General features: G+C 48.1%; 1 protein-coding gene across 1 annotated transcript in view; it reads right to left on the bottom strand.

Annotated features, from left to right (window-relative positions):
- LOC112560926 (netrin receptor UNC5B-like) overlaps nucleotides 1-24,499 on the bottom strand; it is a 311,035-nt gene that overhangs the window by 25,860 nt on the left and 260,676 nt on the right. Inside the window, exons 7-13 of the mRNA XM_025233048.1 lie at nucleotides 23,978-24,158; nucleotides 20,769-20,936; nucleotides 12,580-12,744; nucleotides 8,021-8,077; nucleotides 7,240-7,281; nucleotides 3,030-3,188; nucleotides 305-355 (exon numbers count right to left, since the gene is read on the bottom strand). Coding sequence (XP_025088833.1) covers nucleotides 305-355; nucleotides 3,030-3,188; nucleotides 7,240-7,281; nucleotides 8,021-8,077; nucleotides 12,580-12,744; nucleotides 20,769-20,936; nucleotides 23,978-24,158 — 823 coding nt within the window. The remainder of the gene's footprint in view (nucleotides 1-304; nucleotides 356-3,029; nucleotides 3,189-7,239; nucleotides 7,282-8,020; nucleotides 8,078-12,579; nucleotides 12,745-20,768; nucleotides 20,937-23,977; nucleotides 24,159-24,499) is intronic.

Raw genomic sequence — 24,499 nt, 5'->3', positions numbered from 1 at the left:
CTATTCCAGAGAGTCCAGGCAACTGTCTTCAACTTTCAAGACTCGACCCTTGTATCGTTGTTTCGCCTTCAATGATGTCGTTTGCAAGCTTGTGCTGCTCTCGAAGCCGACTGCAGCACTTGTCCTCTCATCAACTTCGTCTGCAGTCGATAACTGCTTCGTCTTTTTTTTCTCTCTTTTTCTTTTCTTTTCTTCTTTTTTTTTTTTGCGCACTCCGTGATTCGCCGTCCCGCGATGTGGCATGCACGCAAGCCTCTCTGTAAGCCTGTCTTTGTTAGTCTGCGGCTCTGAATGCGACACTTACCTCCGTTTTTGGTCATTTTCTTTTCGTCTTCTGTCAGCGACTGACTGGCATCTGAAAAGAGCAAAAGAAAATCTCTCATTTCAGGTCAGATCAAACTCAAGATAGCGACTGAGGCAAGCCTCTCCCACACCAGACTGCACTACGTGTTACAGGGAAACCCCGGGCCCCACTACCCCATCACCCTCCACCCCCGGCTGGCTGCGTTCCTTGCAATGGCTGCCCACTGCCAGCTGGTTATTAACTTTGTTTCTAGCTAACCCTCCTCACGCGGCGAGTGACACACATGGCGGTGCTTGTCTGACATTCATTACATACGGGAACTTTCTGATGCCAGACACGACGAACCTTCAACTTTATAGCTAAGATGACAGAGGCTCAGAAACAATGGGAACTGTTGTCTAAAGTGGGGCCTGGATCCATCGGTAGAGTGGTCTGGAGTCCAGACCTTTCCACCATCGCTGTAGCTAACACCTGTCTGGGTGAGACAGAGGGCTTACTACTGCCATCCGTCGGGTGCAGAAAATTAATGCGTGCAAATAACTGCTGCACTTTTTAAAAACAAAAATTTTGGAAGACAGATCCGTCCGAGAGCAAGAACCGTTTGTAGGAAAGAAGGGAGACAAACTGGGAGAGGAGTTGAAACAGGCGTCTGTAAGGTAGTCTGAGGTCAACAGTTATTGGCGGAACAATTTTCTTGCCCACTCTCATCATCGGGGGATCAAACCTTCAGGATTCCACGAGTGATTTGCGCGCCTCCTTATGAACGATGAAGACCCCCCCCCACTCTTGAAATACTGCCAACTGACCGGTAAGTGAAAACAAATGTTCTTGTTGGTTATGGCGGGGAGTGGGTGGGAGTTATTGATGTCAGGAGGAGGAGGAGCCCGCAAATGATCAAAGATGTAACCGACACTGATCACACTGAGTATAGATTACAACAGAACATTTACAGAAAAAAACTATACCTAGCCACTATCTGTGTTTCGCTATAGCTAAGCCTCTGTTCTGCCGCTCCCAGTGTCAGTTAACCCCACATGAGCTGCGCCTAATGTTCAAACCTTCCGCTTGTGGACAGCACACAAAGGGACAGACACGGAGCAGGTGCAAGCAGCTCATAACAAAGGTCGGGTGGAGCGTGCAAGCGCCACTGCACCTCGTGCAGGATCACTGTGCGATCACGTGACTATGGTCTCGCCCTTCATCGCGGCGGACAGTTATGCCACCTGGCGGTGTTAATCAGGTGAATCTTAGCTTCCAACACACCGAAAATACACCTAAGTATACATCCACCACATCTATAAAGGCATTTAAGAGAAAGTAAGAAAATAAAGAGGAGGTGAAGGTTTGGTCATGGGAAAGAGAACATCGGCTGAGACAAATGTCCTTCAACATAGGTTTTTAAAAAAAAAAAAAAGTGCGAGGGAAAGAGTTGGGGATGCGACAGGTTGTCCCTGCCTTGGGTAAAATGTATGTCACACGTGTGTGCATGTACTGAGTGACCTGCACAGGCTCCCGCTGACCCCGCCTCTAGCATCCTCATCGCATGCCCGATCACTCGCCGGCTCCCGGTCGACCCCCAGCCTCGTCTGATCCACTCACACCTCGCGCGCGGTCCACCCGCCCTTCATCACAGGGACGTGCTGACTGACCTGCAGCTGCTGAGATCTGACCCCAGCACGAGTTCCGCCTCGTGCAGTTTCGTCACGCGCTTTTGAGCTTTGGTCGGAAGCTGTTAATGTTCTTCTGTAAAAGCAGGTCTCAAAGTCTGTCTCTTTTGGAAACAAGCTCCGTCCACCCTATCACCAGAATTTCCGTCCACTGTCAGTGGACTGTCTGGTCACTCTCGGGTGCTCCTGTCCACTTGTCTTCACGTCTACAAAACATTGCTGTCGCTGACCGCCGCTTGCCACTCGTGATGTTGATGCGCTTCAAACAACTGGCCAGCGCCCTCGCCCCTCCCCACGCCAGCTGCCGAATCACGACAGACAACAGGCCCTAACAATATCCCTAGGGTTCATCTCTGGAAATTATATTTGTGAACGTGCAAGTCACATGCACACACGTGCAGCCTCTGAGCCCCGGCCAGGAGAGAGCGTGCAGCTCTCAAATCATGCATTGGAAGTAAACACGCCCCCTTTCTCCACCCGCCCCACCCAACCCACCCCACAAAAAAAAAAAGCGAGGACATAACACGTCTTATTGAAAAGGGTCGGGGCGCGTCGGTTGTGAATCAGTGCTGTTGCTAGCTTTGTTATCTGTGAAGGGCTCAGCCAGTCAACCCTCAGTGCTCCCAGAGCACATCCACAAAGGCCGAGCTGACTGCTTTCTATTGAGACCCTAGCAGCACTCCATCCAGTGTAAAAACCCTTACACCTGCCCGTCTCAAATGGGATCCCGATGACAAAGGTTCGACTCCCGCCGCCCTACCAAATCAGCACATAAAACAACTCGTCTGATGATAGTGTACTAATACATCCCACATCAGAATGCAAGTCAGGGAATTACGAGAACCTGTGCAAGGCTGGTGAAGAATGCAGGTGTTGTGGGGAAGCAGAAGATCAAGGGCTCCGGCGACAAGGAGAAACAAATAAAAGAGAGATGAGAGCAGCATTAGAAGACGCAGCACAGAGAAGGAAAATAAGAGGAAGATGAGATGACCGATGAAGAGAAACAAGATAGTAAACGACTGGAGAGGAGGGAAGGATGTCTAAAAGAGTTTCCCCACCTTGGCCATTGGCGTCCATATCGAAGACTCCCTGCTGCTGGGCATTCTTGCGCCGTAGAAGGACGACGACAGCGATGACGATGATGATGATGACAGCCACGCCCACACACAGGCCCACATAAAGCGGCATGTGGTCCGCCTCCTCCGCGCGGCTTGCTGCTGAAAACAACCAACACAAACCCAGCGGTTACCAGCGTCAGCACGTGACCACCAACCCAACTGACGTCATCAACCTCCCTTACATCCTGGCATCAGCATGCTGGCGCCTTAACATCTGACATTTACAGCAATGGGAGATTGCAAATAATACAGGACTTCACTTTTTTAAAAAAAAATTTTTTAATAAAACGTTTACTTTTAAATTATACAAAGTCCCCCCTACCAAAAAAAAAAAGATTATCTTGGTTTTAAGAGATATGCTTTTAAAACTTGTCAATAAATCATTTGAATCAGTATCACAGATATGTTAATTGACTAGTATAATAATTAAAAAGTCAACACTTCAATATCGTCAATATTTTATATCATGTCAGTGAGCCATGCTTTTGTTGAAAGTCGTTACTCCTGGAGTTAGAAGTGACATGCTTTAACCCCTCACACCACAATGTTAGCTGTGGAGAGAAATCCGCTAGGACAGACAGATGTTAGTGTTAACATGCCGTAACTCGTCGCCAGACACCTACATACAATATGATTTAGTAACACCTTGCAAAGTCCCTGTAGTAGTTGGACTGTGAAATGTTAGCAAACAGCGAGTCGTGCCAGTCTACATGCTTACGAGGTCACGAGGTCACAACGAGCTGGGACTGGCGTGTTGGCGCTCGCTGGCAAGTGCCCGAGGATCAGGCATTAATCAAAAATCAACTAATCTCCTGCAAAATAAAAGACTTTTGCCCTTCCCCTCTCTCTCCCATTTCCAGCCAGATACACGGGCGAAAGCGTAATTCCTTCTGCGTAGAAATCGTTTGCATGGCATCAGCGCCGGAATCCCCTCCAGTCCTGACGAGAGTCTGATGACAGGGGCGCTGGGGGTTCCCGCCATCCCACGAGGAAAAAAATAATCACGCTTTGCTCCATTTCGATCTTTGTCTCAGCAGGACATTCAGACAGTCTGCTAAATTTACCGCCCTCCCCTCTCTCCTCCTCCGCCTCTTGCCACCACATAGTCGTCTGTATGTTTTTTAATCCCAAAATCGCTCCGCGCCCTGCAGCCCCTCCTCTCGTCTTCACGAGGTCGCCAGGCGGGGGAACTCTGAGAGATGGTGTGGGAGACCCTCGACCAAAGCTCGTGAACTTGGCATGTACACAGAAACCATCTAAATCCTCACATAACCCACAAGGTTTAACCACGATGGCAAGCTACCCAGAATCTTTTTGTATCGCTGGAGAGGGAGGGGTTGATGTTTAGGAAAATCGTATTTCCTATAGTGATGCGAGAGCGGGTTGACTTCAAGACTGGGGTAGGAGAGGCGGGTGTACACAGCAGCCTGTGGCTTGGCGGTCAGGTTCACGAGGTCAGACATCCACTTCATGTGCGATGTTTTTTTAAAGCTTAATCTAACACTGGAAAATGGGAATTGGGAAAGGGAAGAAAGAAGCAGGCTACGAACGAGCACAACTTGCCGAGTAAATCTTCTTGCTTTGCTGCTGCAGACATGTGGGTAGATGTCTCTCAGCATCTTCGCCCTCAGTTTTGCTGCCACCAGTTTTCTGGCCGAGAGACTTCACAACTGCATCGATTCCGCTCCATTTTTGTGTGAGGCTGAGTAGGATGCAATCTCATGCTTTACAACACATCGCAGAAGTGTGAATTGGGGGGACGACCACATGTCTATTCTGTCTGCTGGCTGGCTGCACTGACAGGCCGCCCGTGACAGCAATGGTGGCTAACTCAACCTGACAGCAGCAGAATGATGGTTGATAAGTATGATGACTGGAGGAGCTGGGCTGTCCCTAAAGTACTCCTAATTTCATGAGTCTTCCATTCCAGGACATAAAGCCTTGTCTGGGTCATTAGCATAATTTCTCCCTCTGCTAGGGGCGAGACCTTTCTATGGGACTTTCACGTTCTGCCAAGCGGAAGGAGGCTGAGTTAGCAGCGATGGTGGGGGGAGGGAGGAGTGAGCATGAAGCACATTTCATAAAAAATTGAACGTTTCTGTCGAGTTCAGTCTCTGGTTGCACAGAGAGCTTTGCTAAATGTTTCAGATGGCAGTTTTAATGGCTTTGTACAAGGTGTGTCTGAAATCAATAGAGCCACCCTGGTCACGTGGACAGGAGGTTTCTCTCTCTCTCTCCTCCACCCCAATGTCACACCTTACTGTCCAACTCCATGCTGTGTGTCTGTCTGCTCTCTGGGAGGCAACACAAGAGATTTGGTGAAGGAAGCTGGCACACCGGGCAGTCGTGGACACCTTATCTGGTGGTGGCAGGCACATTTATTACCGGCGGTGCCACAGCATCGCTCACGACATTTTCCTGACTACAGTGGTGTGAAGGTCTTCGGTGTCTTCATTTTTCTCCTCCTGCCATCTATCACGATGAATCTGTTGCGACTCAAGTCTACGATATTTGGGGGAGTCGTGCCCTACCTTTCATCGGCAGTTTTATAAGAGAATAAAATATTGCGAAAGTTCGCGAGGTCTTAACCTCCTTGACACTGCGTCAGAGATGCGAAGATACCTCGAAACACGGGTGTCTCAAGCTCCCGCCTCTGACATCGAGAGACTGTGGCAGTGGCTCAGTCTTAATTTTTTTTCTGGCAACTTCTGTTAGCAGTCCTCCCAGGTGCTCATGGGAACTCCCAGAGTCCAACCGACAGGTGAACGCAGTGTCACTGAGTTCGTTGCGATCAGTTGGGCCATGAATGTGGCGCATGCATGCGCACCAACACTTTTTTTTACATTTTGTTCAGAAATAGCTACAAGACCAGTGGAGACGTCTGGCAGCAGTAAGAGGGCGATAACAGGGAGCGACAGTCTGACAGCCAAGTCAGGGCCACTAACGCTCGTCTCCCGTGGACGCTCCATGTTTTTTCCGTTGATTTGAGGGTGTGAAGAGGGCGGAGAGTGTGTGGAGGGCGCTCTGCTAGTCTGACAGGCCATGACTGTAGAAACACTTGGCCTGCTGCGTCCAGCGTCTTGGCGCGATTGTTGACAAGCAAGCAAGCGCCGACAGACTGGATCCACGTGACCGGTCGCAGGCAGAAGGTCTTCCGGGCGCGTGCACAGCCACGCGTGCTTACACACTGCTGTACACGAGGAGAGCAGCTGCGACAGGAAACTTCTTTTACCTGCATCACATACACACATTCACACACACATGCTGATGTTCTCACACTAATACACACGTTTACACGCAGACACACGCGTTCACATACAAGGGACGCAAGGGGTGGATCTTGTTGAGAAGCACTTGCACACAGCTTCCTAACATTCCTTTCACAATCAGTTAATCAAATGAAAAGACATCGATCTTCCTTTCTCTTCTTCCTTCTGGGACACGTAGCTGTTGGGGTCACTCATACATAATGCATGCTTTGTAAGCAAATCTCTCAACAGAAGCAGTAGTAGTCGTCACAAAACCCGTGAAGACTACACTGGAATTTCACAAAATAAAAACATCTCAGTAGCTAGTTTTCTTTTCTGAAGGAAGCAATCAGATGTACACTTAAATGAATACGACAGCAGCTAGTCGATGATTGTATGTGAAGTCCACGTGCCTCCTGCCCCCTAACCCTCGACTAACCCCCAACACACACACACGAACCCACCGTCACATGGGCCTGTAGACAATGAGTCACTAGGTTAGTTCTGGGAGGTAGTTCTGGGAGGTCTACTCAACAAAACCCCACAGAAACAAAGATTCTCCTGTCAACAGAAGGTTTCATTTTCACTAAGTCATGCTGAGTTTTGTTAGTGGCGATCATTTGATCCTTCACACCTGTTGGCAACTGTTAACTGTACAGCAGTTCGACAATTACAGGGAGAAGTCACGGTTCTCCATCACACAAGTCTTGCTGCTACCTAAATAACACTATACTAACTACTAGGGGCAACACTTGAGCTGAAAGAAGCGAAGAAGTGGTTACTAAATAAAAATAAAATAAAATAAAATAAAAAAAAAGCTTGACAGTTGATGAGACATCTACGTAAGACATAAGACATCTACACAGATGTTAGGACAGGCGCATGGTCAAAATCCAACAAACCTTTGTCTGAATTTGTCATCTCAGGTTTCACAGACTGAGTTTCTGCAAAAACAGTTTCTTTTCAGACTTTGAAAAAACAAACAGAAAACAAAAATGATGCGCCTAAAGGTCAATGTAAAAATGCCAAGAGGTAGAGATTAAAATCGACTGACAGGGAAACAGGCCTGCAGACAACCTGATATCTACCTTTTATCTCGCGGATGTACATTTACGACAGTTCTTAAGGCTTACAGTTTCCCCATCGCCCAGTGCAAAGGTCACGAAACGTCAACAAAAGAGTTTGGTGTCAGCGACATGCTGCCTATCGCTCGCTTGTGCTTTTTTCCCTCCACCCGGAGCTCAGCCTGAGAGCCACCCAATCTATGGTGCTGGGCGATCCCCAGAGATAGCACTGTGCCTGCAGGTAACAAGACCCCAGCAATGTTGGTGAAGGTGGTGTTGATGGCAGCGACTAGTGAAAGCTGTAGACACTGGGTTAGCTCAAGATAACTACAGATACACATCTTATCAACTTCAATTTACAGAAATAAAGATTAAGGTTTCAAACCTCTCTCCCTATCGGTACCTGCTAATCAGCAAGCGAGGTGTACATGGAGATGCAGGTTCATTAAGAATTAACATACACCTGGGGAGGAGGAGAATGACAGGCAGTGAGCAAGGGGGTCGGGTCGGGTCGGGTGGTTGGGAGTGGGAGAGAGTGTGACTAAGATGGGAGAGAGGTTTTTCACCTGATGTGCAGTGCTATTATATACAAAGCCGGAAACAGGTCCACAGTTCTTACCCTCAACAGTTTTCCTATCTTTTGATGTAGGTATTCTGGGGGTAAGTTCTCTGCGTTCTGAAATTTCAAATGTTCATATTTGACAGAACAATCTTTGCGTAGCTTCACTGGAGAGAAAAGAAGGACAGAAGAGAAAAGAACTACAACAAAAAAATAAAACAACACAAAGACAAGACGAAAGAAAGAAAGAAATAAGCATTCTGCTGACACACGTCACGGTTGGTACACAGGTCAAAGGGCATTGTCCATGCGTGAATCAAGCCAACACACTGGCCAGCTGATCGCATGTTTGCCACGTAAGTCAGGGCTGTTTTCTTCTCGAGAAACAAACCCTTAAACTTATTCCCTTAAAACAATCCCCAGAAACTGCAACTTCATAGGAAGTGAACACTGCTCTGTAGGACAGCACACATTTGCACACACATCAAGACAATGGCTGAAAAATTAACGACAGAACATTTTACAGGAAAATGTCTCTTCTAATTATAAAAATAAATTACAAGGAATGATATCAGGGGAGTCCAGAAACCTGGGAAACCCTTGGCTAACAGGGAGTGAGGGAAGACATCATGCCAGTTTCTCATTATGAGGCCCCTAGTGGACAGCCTCCCCAGCTTTTCCTCGCACCTCTGCGGCATGTCCGCCTGGACATTGTCTCTGCAAATTAAAACTCTTCAGACAAACGGCAACTCGCAGGAAAAATTGAAGTCCTTGTTAAGTATGCATGGCTTCTGTCTGAGGTAAGGAAGGGTCCCCTCGATCCTCGAAGAATCTTCAAAAGAGCCGAGGTGTAAGACCCGCCACTGAACCAGCGCCATTGTCTTAACCTCGTTACTCCCTCCTCCAGCCGGGTAGACGCTGACACTGCTCATTTGGTCTAATCAATTTTGCATTTTCATTTGTCTCTAGCTTCCGAGGATGTCAAAAGGCATCTCAACAGGGACCGAGTCTCTCCTCTCCTTTTCTTTCTCTCTCTCCCTCTGCCCTACCCTTCCTTCCTCTTTCATTTTTCTCCTCTCTTATGAAAACACGAGAGAGCGACAGAAAGAGAGAGAGAGAAAAAAAAAGATGAAAAGGATTTATATTCATATATTTTTAAAAATCCGTCTAAACTGCCGTGGTCACAATTTTAACCAAGGCGCGACATTTTGCAGCTGAAGGTTGATCTCGGCATTGAAAGGACGGGTGGACGGGGTGAGAGCGGGGTAGCGGGAGATCACTCTAGCTGGTAAATGAGACTGCAGGAGGGAGGACTTCAAACAATTTTGTCCAAGGCTGGCTGCCCCGAAGTGCACAGCCATGGATAAAAAGCAATTCATCATACCTAAGCTTTGCGGCAGAGAACCCAATGGCATTATTTCAATGATAAAAATTCTACTTAACTCTCAGAAATTTGCTACTTCATCCATCATCTTGCGCGGCCGTGCCATGGCCTGCTCCTCATTTCCGGCTTTCTGCCGCCAGTGCCGGTGAATCTCAATCTATCTTTGGCCGCGGATTCGAGTCACTTTGGGCGCGTCGACCTTTTCTGTCTGCAGGCAAGTTGCCGATTTCCTCGTTTGTGATGACCGAGGGGGGGGGATGCTGTGTGCACGGGTCTCGCACCTTGCTGTCGTTTACTGAAAGCCTCTAGACACGGCCTGCTGTAGCTTATAAACACTTATTTGTTACTCTCTACAACTGTTGTCACTTTATCGGTGTTACTACAACACATGCAGCCGTCGCAGTCCAGTCTAAGACACAACTACACTAGAGCCTTACCGTGGCCTCCGCCATGACAGAGGTGGCGGGGCTGGAAAGGGTGTTATGGAAATCGTGTGACATCTCGGCATCTGCTTCACTCATCGAGATTCTAAACCATAAAAGCTAACCCCTGTCCCTAAATTTTAACTCTTAAATAAATAATCCTGTAAATGACAGGAGACTGGACAGCTTTTGTGATATTGTCCGACAGTTCGGCTACACTGAAGTTGTGTCCAGTCCACTGTCAGGAAATTCCTGCTGTTTCCCTCTGCGACAGTTTCTATCCTGCCAGATTTCGAGACAAATTATGGATAAACAATCACACTCCCCTCCTCTTCACACACACAAGTGTTCACTCGAAAGATTCACGATACGCGCTGGAAACCCACCCCTGTACTCTACACACTCATGTGTCGGGTGGTGTGTACTACTGAACTACACCACCGTGTGTCTAAACCACGAGGACATCTAAAGATTTAAATTCCGATAAAGTTATTTCGTATGATATTGATATCAAGGCGTTATTATTAAGACTAGAAGCCTCAGTCCATTGGTTGGCCCCCTGGACATCACACAGCTGTCCACCCCGGGTCTTCAGGCAGTCTGTCATGTCCCTGATGGCTATTATGTCCGCAAGTAATGACTATTATGTCCTTATCATGTCTGTAGGCTCCTAAAGGGTATTATCGAAGCCTAGGCTATCCCGATAAGATAATGTCTGTCTGTGGGGCCCCAAGTGAGTTTTACGAGTGTTTATAGCCTTCCAGCCGCCATATTATGCATCAAGTGTCCGGGGAGGGGATTATTCCACAGGCCTTTAATGACCCACGTGACTCTCCTCACGTATGACCGTCTCGTTGGACATTAATTCTTTCTATATATATATCCATTCTGCCAGACTATATATACACACATTCTCTTTCTTTTAGTTTTTCCTCCTCACTCGCCCCCAAAACTAACACCCGAGCATACGCGCACCCTTTCACAAGGACGCTCAATGAGGGTAATCAAAATATTTACATCCGTTGGCTAGCAACTCGCGAGTTTTAACTATGCGAATAGTTTCGTCACCGACACTCAGTTTACCTAGCAACCAGACCAATCCGTTCATCTGCAAGTTGGCCCGACACGCCCTCGCTTCACTACGCCCACTAAATGGCCAGATACCCTGGAAATCAGCCTTTCTACTGAGCTTGATAAACATGTGCTCAGCTCTGCATCTGTCATCAAAGAGTTCCACGACTTTGGGAACTGTCAGTTATGGACACCATAAAAGCTCGGGTCTACCCCATCATGCAAGCCACCCAGCGGTGCTGTCACCCAATCTCTGTCCTCATCAAATTACGAACCATGGCGAGGTTGCTCTACCAATCGACTTGTCTCGAGGCACCAGACCTCGACACACTAGTATAATGCTTTGTTTCTAGTACTAATCGGGATCCAACATGAGGAATAGCTCGGTGTAGTAATGGTACAAACTATTTTGCCATTTACTGTGGGTATTTATTCTCGGAGATGGCCGCCCTGAGCACACAGGTGAGGGCGCTCGGCGTACTTCGCACGCGACCGGCGCTGCTCGTCACTCGAGGTATTGTGGAGACTTTCCGTCTCAATGGCCGAGTTCTTTAGCTTCCAGATTGACACAAACTTCAATGTTTGCATGGCCTTTCTTTGGAGCTAGGTTTGGCGCTTATTCACCTTCCACGACACCTCAATTTAGTCTGTTCTCATTGAGTAACACCGCTCGTTCTCTTTCTCTCTCGCACGCGCGCACACATACCCGTGAAGCCTGCGCTAGCATCACGCCCAAGGTAAAAATGGAAGCACGTGACCAGGTCATCTTGGTTTTATCTTCGCAATGCGGAAAATCAAGAAACAATACTGTTAGAACTACATGGCATATAATATTACTTACACGATGTGAACACTTTAGTAACTTCGACGACGACGAGTTTGCAGATGAAGATGATGACGACGACGATGATGATATTGATGATGTAGTATGTGTGTGATAATAATTATGACCTTGCCGGATCAGACGAGGAGGAAGTAATGATCCTGTCGGAATTAACCCATCAATACTACTCAGGCCTACGACTTCCTCCGTTCCTTCTATCATCAACTGGCTCACGCGTGCGTGCACGTACAGACATGCGCACACGTGCACGGTGTCCAGGAGGTTAGTACTCATCTCAAACCACGACCACAGCAGTGCCAGCGTTAGAACAAGCAAGCAAGAGATCGTGCGCACTGCACACACAGCAAAGGGGTTAAAGAGTGCACTAGCAACCAAACCACCCAACATGCACAAGTCCCAGTGAATACTACAGAGCCATGCGTCTGACAATGCTGGAATAACTGAAAGTGTCATGTGACCATTTTTTTTTTTAAACTTTGAACAAAGACTCAGATCTTAAGGTGATGAATCGATCATTACGAAAATGAAAACCGGATTATTTTCAAAAACCATTACTGGCCTTTAAGATGTCACCGAAGCATTGGAAATGTGCATCAAATGCCCTATGTGCTTTCGTCTATAAATCCGTGGAAGTATGCGACAAGTGTGCAGTTGTTGCAGTCGTGGTTGCAAAGCAGACGAGCAGAAGGCACACAGGAAGCCAGTCCGTCCCTGTCGTACATGCCACCAGAGCCCAAGCCATGTAAGCCAGTACAGTATACTCTGTAAGCAAGTCCAAGCCAAGAGGAAAGGGGACAGGGACAGAAAAGCTCAACCCAAACCCAAAAACTTCAAGCAAAAGGTTTAAAAAAAAAAGAAGAAGAAGAAACAAACCAAAACAAAAAGAAAGAGTGGCTACCTCGACACACGCCGCCTGTGCAATTGGCGGATTCCGAGTTCTTGCTGCCCCAGCAAAACGCTCCCCCGTTTTTGGGCGAGGGGTTATCGCACGCTCGGCGGCGCTGGTGGGAGCAGTCGGGCCCGCAGCTCGACCACGATGACCACTCGCCCCACGCACCGTCCACTACAACAAGACAGGGGCACACAGGGCCACTGCAGTCAGCTTGTCACCACCAATCCTCATCAGCTCCACACTACATCTCTATCTGACAGTTGTATATGTCTCCTGTCCCTCTCTACACATCTACCTGCATCTACTTTACAAATGTGTCTGTCTTCTTTTCTGCGGCCTAATCCTGAAGGAAGCAGTAAAGTGGGCTCTACTCACCACCTGATGTCTTCCATTTTGATATAAACTGATTTACTCTGCGTTTACTTTCCTGAGTTGAGATGTGTGCCAAGAACCCACTGTGTGTGTCTTATTTATTGGTAATGGAATTTTATTCTCTCTTTTTAATTTATTACAGTTCTTTAGCATGGATCTTAAGAAAAAAATTTGCTTAGTGGTAATGCAAAGCTACAATATCTTAAATTTTTCTGGTAATTAGCTCTGTATGTGTGTGCCTGTGTGCACGCACTTTACTGTGTAATTATTAATTTTCCTCCAAAGCTGTCATAGAATCTGAATGTTGTTTATGATGGATAATGCTAATGCCAGTCTGTTGGCACTAACAAAAAACAATATGTAATACTACTTGCTTTTTACATGGTTCATCTTTTCATTTATTTATTAAGAAGATTGGTTAATGGTGGTTTTTATAATATTTTTTAATCAATAATCATGTATGCATCTACTAAAAGCAAGGATAGAATACAAATTCTACAAAAGAAAGTTCTAAATATATAAAACGGTGAACCAAAATAAAAAATACTAGGTTAAAAGCTAAAGTTCTGGGTGGAAAATTAAAGCTCAGAAAAAATACAAATGTACAAGAAATATACACCAAATTCACTAAACCTTGCAAATGACTTCCCACAGGGTGGCACAATGGCAGACAACATTGAAATATTGTATGAATGACCACTTCTCTCTTTAGTTTTAGCCAGATGTTAAACATTGTGTATAGTTTAAAATTTCTCCATACACCCCCCCCCCCATGGGGTGAATGAATAAAATAAAATGTCAAATGATGATGTGTAAGGGTATGGAGAGTGTGTGGGGGAAGGAGGGTCCTACAAAAGTATGCAAGACTATAAGCACAAAGTAATGAACTCATTTGCAAGGCAGGAATCGAAGATAATAATAATGCAACTACCAACTATAAACAGGAAAAACATCTAATGTACTTAATATGTAACCATCACCACACAGAGGATACAAGGCCTCAGACTGCAACATAACAGGACACATGAAGTAAGAAATGATTGTGGCGATGCAAACACCAAGGAGACCCGCTAGTCCACCATCCTGATACTAGTTGCTCATGTTTGGGACACTCCAAGCAGTTCTCAGCCTCGATATGAACTGTATCACTCGACAAGACCAGTTGTTCTCGCCATGGAGAGTCAGTCAGTCAGCAACAAACCAGCGACAAGCTGCTGTTCTGTCCTTCCTGGCAAAGATGCTGCGATGGCAGTGTTGGTGCCCAAAGCTGTTAGAGATTTTTTTCAGTATGATCGATTAAAGCCGGGGATGTTTGTTTTCGCGTTCTAGCACCACTAGTTGTTTTTGTAGCGAGGAAATGGCTGATGTTGAAAATGCGGCTTTCCCATTCGGTTTATTTCGGCAAGAAACGACTGGCGCGCATCCAAACTTTTTAGCGACGCGGGGGATTGTGGGTAACGGAGGCTGGAGGAGAAAAAAGTTCTTTTTAAATGCTAGCTTGGGGTTTTTTGTTTTGTTTTGTTTTGGTTTGTTAATGCTTCTTGCTATCTGATCTGCAAAATTTTTTTGTGCGCAAAACTATCTTCTTTTGGAGGAAAACAGCTTTGACTTACTGAGAGTTTTTAAACACTCTGCAGTCTAGCACAGAAGAAAAGAATAAAATCACTGCACACATTACCAGCTCTGTATTAGCCTTATTGTACAGAACACGAGCGAGGGAGGTAAGCCACAGATCATTACACATATTACCAGCCCTGTATTAGCCTTATTCTACACAGGACGAGCAAGGAAGGTAAGCTTCGGTCTGCTGCAGTTTCTTCTGAAGACAACTCAGGTTTGCCTTTCCTTCCTTCCTTCCGCCCAAAGTGTTATTTAAAAATAAAATAGTGAAGCAGCATCACAGAAACTCTAATGGGGAAAAAAAAATCAAACTTATTGCAGCATTTTCACAAAGTTTCCGAAGTTTACAAGTCTTTCCAAAGTTCTCAGGTCATTAATGCCAGGTAAATCGTAAAACTTAAGCTAGGTGAGTCACGGAAAGCAAGTCTGATCATCAGACTTGTAATGTCAAGGTAAGTGCTGGCAAAGCTCAGTAGAAGGCCGACACCTGCACAATAAAGGTGTTTGATGGCCTTCTGACCAGGAAGCGAGCAACACGCATTTTGTCGCTGATTTTTGTAACGAATAAATACTGTATTTTCTGCTCGCTTTCAAACAACTGACTAGGTTTAGCTTTCTTTTTAAATGGGTGGCTGGGTGAGTGTGAGAAATCATGATTGGTCTTTGTTAATTTAAAGCGGCATATCTTTCAAAGAGAATGCTTTTAAGAACGGAAGGAGGAACGTCGACCGACCAGTCTCCTAGCAACGCCAGGGGTCAGCGGGTCGCGACAGTGCACAGCTTCTCGTCCATGTAAGTGCTCGACGGAATCTTACAGTTAAGTCGCTTTTTGCGGCAATAAAACCATTTTACATGCAGACGATGCGGTTGACCGAGTAGACAATCAGCTGCACATCCTTTTATTTACTTCTATTGATCGTGGCTCCGTGCAGATTTACCTAGTTTAGAGACGAGACGAAACAAGGCCCTCTCGGCGCCCATAATATGCCAGACCGGGCCCTCCTGCTCCATCCCACCCCCCCTCGCCAACTTTCGACAGGCGTCAGGGAGTCCGCTGATAATTAAGCGATAGAAACGCCTAATGAATCACGATCCGTAGGAAAGTTTTCCAAGCAAGACGCTTTTGCTGGAGAAGGCAGGAAGGGTTGGTGCCTTGCCCTCCCAGTGCTGCCGTCTGGTGTACCCAACTCTCTCTTGATGTGTGATTTAAATGCCGGACGGGAGGCGGAGTCCCTCCTGCACTGTCAAGCTGGACGGAAGCTGAGTCACTGTAAAGCTGTAAAGCGCATCTTTGCGGCACAGCTCCACGTTCTCCATCAGCATTGTTCCTTCTTCCTCTTCAGTCACCCGGAAAAGTCCGCCGGCAGTGGAATCTGTAGGCAGTATGACGAGAAAGCCATTGTTTGACATGCTGTGCTTCATTTCACCCTGTTACCGCTCCCCTCGCAGCTTCTCCTCCTTCTGGTCCTCACCCTTCCCTCCTTGCCCCTCCTCCCCCTCGCCCTCCCCGATAAAAACAAGATGATTTCGGCGGCGACAAATGGATTGCCGGTGTGCGGCCGAGGTGTGCCTGGCAAAGCTCCTACACCATCCACCCGTGCGTTGACCCGTGCAGACTCCGCTAATAGCATCCAGCAGGCGGCGCCCCTGTTTGTGCTGACCCATGGCCACACCAGCGCCAGAGCCGTCTGGGCCCGGCTGCACAGGAGACACGGCACAGGTCTGCCAGGAGAGCTCAGGTAGGAGCAGTGGCCTCTTATCTCCTGGCCCCGCAGCGTCGGGCTGCCCTCGACAGTCGCTCAGCCGCGTCAGGCTGGCACTGGAATGGCGAGCCGCTCGTTAGCGGCGGCACGAGGCACTTACTGTTCCCCCGGCTTTTCCATGTCACCCGCAACACCCGCGTCCTGCCCTGGTCAGACAGGATGAGTCTTTCCATCCATCCGTAAACGGATGCAGACACTTGTGTGACAGTAAATCAAGACAGTCTGCCGTGCATTTCCAGGGACGATGATGAATTAAAGAATGGCCTCACCGAATGTTTCCACACTTTGACTTCAATCTTACTTGGTACAGGTGCATTTTGTTCTATATATATACGACAAAAATATTATTCAAGTAAAATTAGGACAGATATAACACCTTAGTATCTCCTTCCTCTGGCTTATTCCCACATCTCTCTCTTCCAGATGCAGCACCTGAAGACATGACTTTGCTCGAGGACCATCTTGTGAAAACAAACTCACACATGCTTTATTTTAAAAAAATAATAAGACATGGAACAATGCCTTACAGCAGGGTAGAAGACCGTTTATGTTCTGTCGGCAATGCCAGGACATAATCTTGCTTCGCAGGTCCTCAGCCACCCGTTCTTAACCCGTTCGTCCTGCAGGTCCTCACCGGTAAGTGTGCGGCATATTTATGTTTTGTCAAGCAAGAGTGCAGGACCTACCCAGACCCGCTGAAACATTACCAGTGACCCCCAGCTTTCACTATCGCTCGTTCCAGATGGAAACCTCAGGCCCTGGATCCCGCCGCGGATTCCCGAACACTGCCGGCAAGGGGTGAGGGGAGGATGAGGGGGTGGGGTGGAGGCTCCCCGGGTGCACGGCGCACATAGCACACGCAATTTACCGCCATCAGCGTCTGTCGTGTGTTGCGCCCTCGCAGAGACCGCTCACATGTCGGGCCTCGTGCTGGCTTTTTGACAATGAGCGATGGCTCTGTTCTAGTGCTCTGTCCTCCTCCGGTACGCTCAAACGAAAGAACAATAACCAGCCGTCATCAGCTCAGGCCTTGACAACCCGCGCCAGACGAAGGGCCTGGGTTTCCAAGGGCGCAACTCCCGTCCCTAGCCCCCGACTCCCACACGCCGATGACTCAGGTCCCCCCGTCCCATTTCCGCGGCCACGGGGAACGTTCGTGTACCATTTTCCCCCCAACGATGAATAGGGGGTCTGTGTCTCACGGTTAAGGCTGAGGATTAAATCGGCCTGGTGATAGATCGGGTCGTCAGTGTCCCTATTCCCCTGGTGATGATTCATGTGTGCCCCTCACTTTCCCCTGGTGGCAATTCGGGTACATGTCTTACCGACATCCCTGGCGCCTCTCGGCTTTTTAAAAACCCGAGGGAAATACCATTTCTCTCTCATTTCCTCTGTTTTATTTCCGACGTTTGAGAACACGTGGACAGCGTACGTCACAGCTCGTGCACGCCTCTTCTAAAACGGATGTAGTCGCCTACTTTACTGGCAAGTCAGGTGAAATGATGATCAGAAACGATTCTCAGTATGGTATAAACAGACTCGCAGCCCTCCATTGACAAGAAAGAGGGGTTCTTCGACAAGAAAAACAAACAAGGCTTTTTTTCGATGGAGAAATTACAGGCGGGAGTCGGACCATCACCTGCTGGGCGCCGTGAACACGTCCTGTCGGTGAGGGTGAAAGCCGGTGTTTGCGTGTTCTCCTCCTTTGAGGGTACGTGACAAAGTTATGAGGACACGAGGCTGACGGCACACAAAGAGGCAAGTCATCTTCAATCTCGCAGCTAGGCGACAGCCCTCGCCAGTCATGTGCTAATCCCCGGCAGGGAATCTCGCCTGATTAGCACCCCCTCTCTCCCTCTCACCCGGCTACCTTTCTCGTCCCGTCTGCTGGAGTCGCTCACCGCATGTTTGGCCGTTGATGACAGGTCGTGCTGTGCCGCAGTCCGCCCGTAGCCCTAGACGACCTGATTCCACATCACGGGCTGCAACCACACTGGCAGCACCCACAGCTACAACCTTCTCTCGCTCCACTTTCATTTCTTTCCGCGACTTTAGAAGACTTTTGAAATGTAAACATGGCCAGCAGGGAACTGCGCGTGGGAACCTGGCACCACAAGCAATTACAGCCAACCAAGCTCCAGAAATGAGGTTAACGGAAAATAACTACTACTTCCGTGTCACGTATTGTCAAATACTAAATATAATCCAGACAACTACTGAGGACAACTCTCGCTTCCGTCGAGAAATGAGGCAGCGGTGATACCATATTCCATGTAATAATGTTTGTACGTCTGTGTGTGTGTCTGCTCATATCTATTCCAGAGCTGATTGTTGTGATGTTCACCGGGTAAGTACTACCGACAGTCACAACAAAAATGTTTACCATGCAGAAGTATTGTTGATACATCAGTTATCATTATGTGCTTGAAACATTTCATCCTCCCCTTTGCTGTGTATTTGTGTCGGTCTTTTAAACCTCGGCAATGGTGGTCAGTGTTTTCTACAGCGATGCAGAAGCACCTCCCCTAACAGCAGATTGGAATTTGGCAAGATGAACCACTTACAGTTCGCTGCCCCTCGGGCCACACTATTATGAGTCCCTTTCCTCCTTCACCTTTATTCCAAGGGGTGTGGGTGAGGACCCCGTCCATCGTGTGGTGGATGCTGTGTAAGGCCACGTACACGTTTAACTCCAACAGCTGTCACCCACTCATCCCGGAGTCAGTCGGTAATTAATGGCCATACGGGGGAAAATGAGCCTTTTGTGACTGGTACAAGGATCATATGACATCTCCGGTTCAAGAAGAGTCCTCTGAGGGAGATTAACTCTGCCATTCAAAAGGTGGAGGTATAAATTTCACGGGCCCGAGGTGGCCAGGTCTTGTCAGGCGCCGCGCTCTCCGTCAGCCCACAAGAAAGGCGGCAGCTGCCGAGCCGCCGGGTGTCACACACAGGCTGGCGGGGCATTCCTCGCACACATGGTCCCCTCCCGCAAAACAATAGTTTCTCAGACCCCTTGCAGCAAATATCCGAGCTGGCAGCTACGTTAGGTTAGCATAAGGGCCCACACGCATTAAACTGTCCGCCTGCATTAGTGGCACCAACCGTTTCTTCGGGCACAATGTGGCGGGACTGACACCCCTCCACCCCATCACACTGCAACACCCTGTCAGCAAACCCGACAAAAGATCGGGTACCGCAAAACAACAACTCATTCTCCCTACCATCCAACCCCTTCAAGACAATGATGCATAAAAAATTCATGCTGTTGACAAATTTCTCCTTCTTCTTCTCCTGACAGTTTAAAACAAACTCCGTGAGTGCAAGTCGCCGTCTAATGCATTGTTGTTGTTGGGTGGTTTTTTTTTTTGTTCTCTCTCTCCCGACTGCGAAATGGAAGGTGAATGCCGTCGGAATGAAAACAGGCATTTACATTAGTAAGCGATGGTAGGTGAAGCAACACTCGCCATACCTAATCATCGTGTGGGCAAACCACCAGCACAAGGCCGCCCTCGGCGGTGATCATGTCGGTAAACCGAGACCGCAAGGTTGCCAGCGGGCAGGTCGTGAGGGCGCCCTGTTGACACAGCTGCTGTCAGGCGGATTGTGTTTTAGCCGTTTAACTGTTTTCCCTCACTCCAAAGAGACTGGAACAGGTTTACTCCCAGCCTCCGCTAGAATAAGAAAGCCCAGGGCTGCGGGGCGCACAATGTGTAAACTGACCTGTCGTTAGGACACTGTTTGTCTTCTTCTGAAGGGCTCGGGAAAGGGACACGAGGTCCGCTGTGGAGATTTGCATGGATTGGTATTGATCTACCTCGGCCAGGGACCATCTTGTTTACCTGTTGGAGCTGCTCGTGTAAATGGAGCTGCGACTACAACTCCACGCTGCGTGGAGTCTCGATGGCTTAGAGGTGGGCGAGCGCCGTTTGCTGCTAAACCCTCGATTGTGTGTGAGGAGGAGACGTGCTTATGACATTAAAATTTTACTGGTGCTGTTGTCTGAACACGAAGTTGTGTCAAACCAGCAATGGGTAAATGTCTGCAAACACACACACACACCTGCAGACAAAATCGGAAATCAGCCACGTGCTTGGTTTGAGACAACAGCTGGACGAGGCTCAATGAAACTGATATTACCAGCATGGGAAGCACTCCTCAACTCATAGTTCTAGGGTGCACACTTGCGCACGAGCACACACACACATATCGTCTTTCGAAGCACAATATCGACAAGTACCGCAAGCCACTATTACGAGACCCTCTCCTCACCTTAAAACACTCAGAAACAAAATGACATAAGTATAACTGCGCTAACATTTTACTTTCAACGGAAACCAGCAAAGTGTTTTTGTGAGGGTTTTTTTTTTTGTGATGTCTTCCCCCACTAGTCGGGACACGGGCGAGGGGCTGTGCGACAAGAAGGGGAGATATCCTCACCTGGACACAGGGTTCCACACGCGATGAAGGCCTGGGAGTCCCCCGGACACATGGCCCCGTTGTTGACAGGACTCGGTTCCGTGCACGTGCGCGTGCGGCGCTGTCGGCCCTTGCCGCACGTGGCGGAGCATTCAGACCACTCACCCCAGGCCGACCAGCCTCCGTCTACTGCAACACACCACAACATTCGTGTTGTCAACAATAAACATCAACAGAGGTGTAACTCACGCATCATCAACAAATAAAAATGGCGGCTAGTACTAAAATATGGTTCTCAGAAAAGGTATATAATTAATAAATAAATTGAGAAGAAATTGCAAAATGTTGCGAGAAGAACCCAAAATTTTAATTTTCAATAATGGGGAAGGATTTTCTATTTCCGACTTTTCCTTTCAATCAGAATGTTGAGGCCGGTGCTGATGTCGCCAGAAGTGAGCCGGACAGACCTGGGTTGTGTAGACAAATCTCGGACCTGGCTGCTGGCACCCGAGATGAGGATGATAAAGCAAGCGAGATTATAAATGCAAGCAGCGCTGCTGTCTATTGTGAAATGTAAACCTCACACCTGCCTGGCAGGGCGAGATGGCAATCGGCGCGAGGCTGGCAGCAGGAGAGCACGCGCATGGCTGCGATCGCTGGTTCAAACCCAGGGAGAGCGCGCAGGCCCCGTGCTGCTGATGGAAGGCACGCACGGTGGTGTCCGTGCAAAAGATTTACATTCACTTCCTAGTTCAAGCCGCCATTTCTGCCGATTGATAAGGATTGTTCGGCTCGGGTGGAACACGGCTGTTCCTGTCAGTTATTTGTACTTGTCAATACTATTCATCGGCCTCTTCTTACAAAAATACAGAATGGTGGAACAAAGCAGTAAAATATTTTTTAGCACGTTGATCAACAAAATAGCAAAGCAACTGGTTACAGATGTCTTGCTGAAAATGTTGGACTCAACATGTTGACTAAAGTTCCAGTATTGGATTCCCATCACCTCACATAGCTACAAGTCCAAACCCTCCCCTCACAACTCTGTCACCCTCGGTCAAAACATGTCCAGTGTCCAGCAATAAAGGGTCATAAGGCGATGCACGTGCCACTGATTACAGTGATTCCATTGATAATACTTTCAACTAACACCCTTGCATGTAACTAACTGCTGAATCCAACCGTCAGCAGTATGTTCACTTCACTACTTTCACCTATTAATGGTCATAACATCAAAAGGTTCACAGCTGCAGGTGTGTCGGTATGAGGTCCGTGTCTTGTTCCTCCTGCACCGGAGTCTTTTTCGGCGAAAATCGTGGGCTCAGGTGCATTGTGCAGTTGTAACTCGCGCAGTAGTTACCGCGCATAGGTGTGACGTGCTCAGGTGTACACGTGCGGAGCTGTGACGCGCGCAGCTGTATTGTGCGCAGCTGTGACGCCCATAACTGCAGTTCACGGCTCATTAACCGCGATCCCTGCAGAAAGCTGGTGTTCAGGGGCCTGTTGGGATAAGACAAGAGCCGAGTTTCCCGCCCCCTGACCGACCTCAGGGTGCTGGCTATTATCGTTAACATGTGGAATGGGACGCGGCCCTCCAACAGGCTCTCCTCCCTCCCTCGTGACTTGACAATTGCCTTCAGACCACGAACCTCCGCGCGGCGCCTTACCGGTTAGGCCGGCCCCGTGACTCACTCCTCCTCCCAGGAGTGGGAGGAACGAGGCCCTGATGAGATAAGAAAGATACATTTCGTCTTCGCCTCTTCAGGTTTCACTTTAGCGCAGATGGAAATAGCGATGTGACAGCTAAATAGCGATTTCTTTCGCACTGACAGCACGGCGAATAAAGGAACACAACAGATGATGAAGAGGCTCCGCAGAAAGAGCCTCAGAAAGACATTGTGGAGCGAGCGGTATTCAGGTTCACCACCATCACCGGCGTCCGTGCGCGGCGGCCATGTCTTTGTGTGGCGGTAGCGGCTTGTGATCAACTACAAACCTGAGGCTGTCAGTAAGACAACACTCCAGTGAGTCAACATCGGAATCGATACAAACAACAACAAAGGTGTCCAGGGAGAGAGAATCTTTGTTGTGTCCAAGCATTATTGGACAATGCGGACATGGAGGCAGGTCGTGCCCACAGCTATCCTGTAGTGTTGTATGGTGTTGTCATAGCAACGCCGTCTTGTTGTGTCATGTCGTACTGTCATGTCCTGCTGTGTGTCATGTCATATCCTGGGATGTTGTGTCGCTGAGATGAGTTCTACGAGAGAATTTGACAGTCGTTCTTCCTCCTCTATCCCCTCCACTGAACATCTTCAGTTCTGCTGCTGGCACCCTCCAGCGAGACTGGGTCGCTGCACCCTGAATTGTATTGTGTGTCCTCCCTCAAAGAGAAAGTGAGAGGAGAGAGTGAGAGGCAGACGGGCAGAATATGGAACAACCCTCCTTCTCTTCTCCAAGACATTTTGGCTCAGACGCACGAGCTCATCTAGAATACCCTCACCTGCCAACTCCCAACCTCCCCAACACGCTCCCACGCTCCTTCAACGAGCATTTCTTTTCCTCCTTTCGTCCTTAAACTACACCCGCCAACAGATTTTCCCAGATTTCCCCATGAACACAAAATCTCCCCCCATCTGCTCGTTCGAAATCGTATCTGTGCCACAGAAAAGTGGAGTTGATGTCGGGGACTAATTCACTGACAGAAGACGGAGTCGCTTCATACGAGGCGGCCACTGCTCTCGGCGGACACAAACATTCCAGGTCCCGAGCATTCCGACAGCAACTTCCTTGTAAAAGGGCGTTGTTACCGCATAGGGCTTCAGTCGGGACCCCGCCATTCTTTGCTGGCCCGTAAATTATAGCCGAGCTTGAGTTTCGCAGCGACAAAACACCGACAGTCAGTGATCGTACCTGTGTAGGGGAGGCAACTCAATCGCTCCTTCTGAGCCCACCTACTCTCGGTAAAGACCTCACCAAACTCGGCCGAGCGCCGTACTTGTGGGATCATACTCCGAAAATTATTGTTTTATATGAAGAAGAAAAAATAAATAGATAACTCTGTCGCCACTCGTAGGGTAGGGTAATTCTTCAGTGCAAATTATCCTTAACCAAAATGTTACATAGTCTGACAAACGACGACGACGATGATACGGGTTTTTGTCGCACCATATCATAAATGTCACTCTAGGTCTCAGCACTGTCCTGATTATACATAAGTAAGAACTTACTAAACACAGTGAGAGTGGCAGAGTCACTCAAGCGGCGACTGGCGGCGTTGACAGCGCCGCAGGTGTAGTTGCCGGAGTCGACGAGGCGTGCCTGGTTGATGATAAGGCTACCCTCGCTAGAGATGATGAGGTTGATGTCCTCCTGCACGTTCAGCTCCACGTTGTCCTTTATCCAGAACACCTGTACACAAGAACAAGTCACGTGCAAGTCAATGACAAGTGTGTCAAGGTAAGTCAAGGTGTGCGTGTGGTGTGTGATGAGTACATATGTGTGTGTGTGTGAGCTTGCGTTCGTTTACGTGTGTGCGTGTGCACATATCTTCGCATTTGTGAGTTTCAGAAAGTTAGTGCAGGTTAACATTTAAAATTAACAACTTGAATGGATGATTTTTCTCATTTATGTCTGTCTTCGAAAGACTTTCTAAATACTGACGTGCGGACAGAAAACATTAACATTTAAATATTTTATAAAATCAATAAAACCAAGAAAGAAGAAAATAATTTATAATCTCGCAAGTTCCA

The sequence above is a fragment of the Pomacea canaliculata genome, linkage group LG1 (assembly GCF_003073045.1).
Source record: "Pomacea canaliculata isolate SZHN2017 linkage group LG1, ASM307304v1, whole genome shotgun sequence".
Taxonomy (NCBI): domain Eukaryota; kingdom Metazoa; phylum Mollusca; class Gastropoda; order Architaenioglossa; family Ampullariidae; genus Pomacea; species Pomacea canaliculata.
The sequence above is the reverse complement of the archived record's forward strand: the minus strand, read 5'-3'. Positions and strand labels throughout refer to the sequence as shown.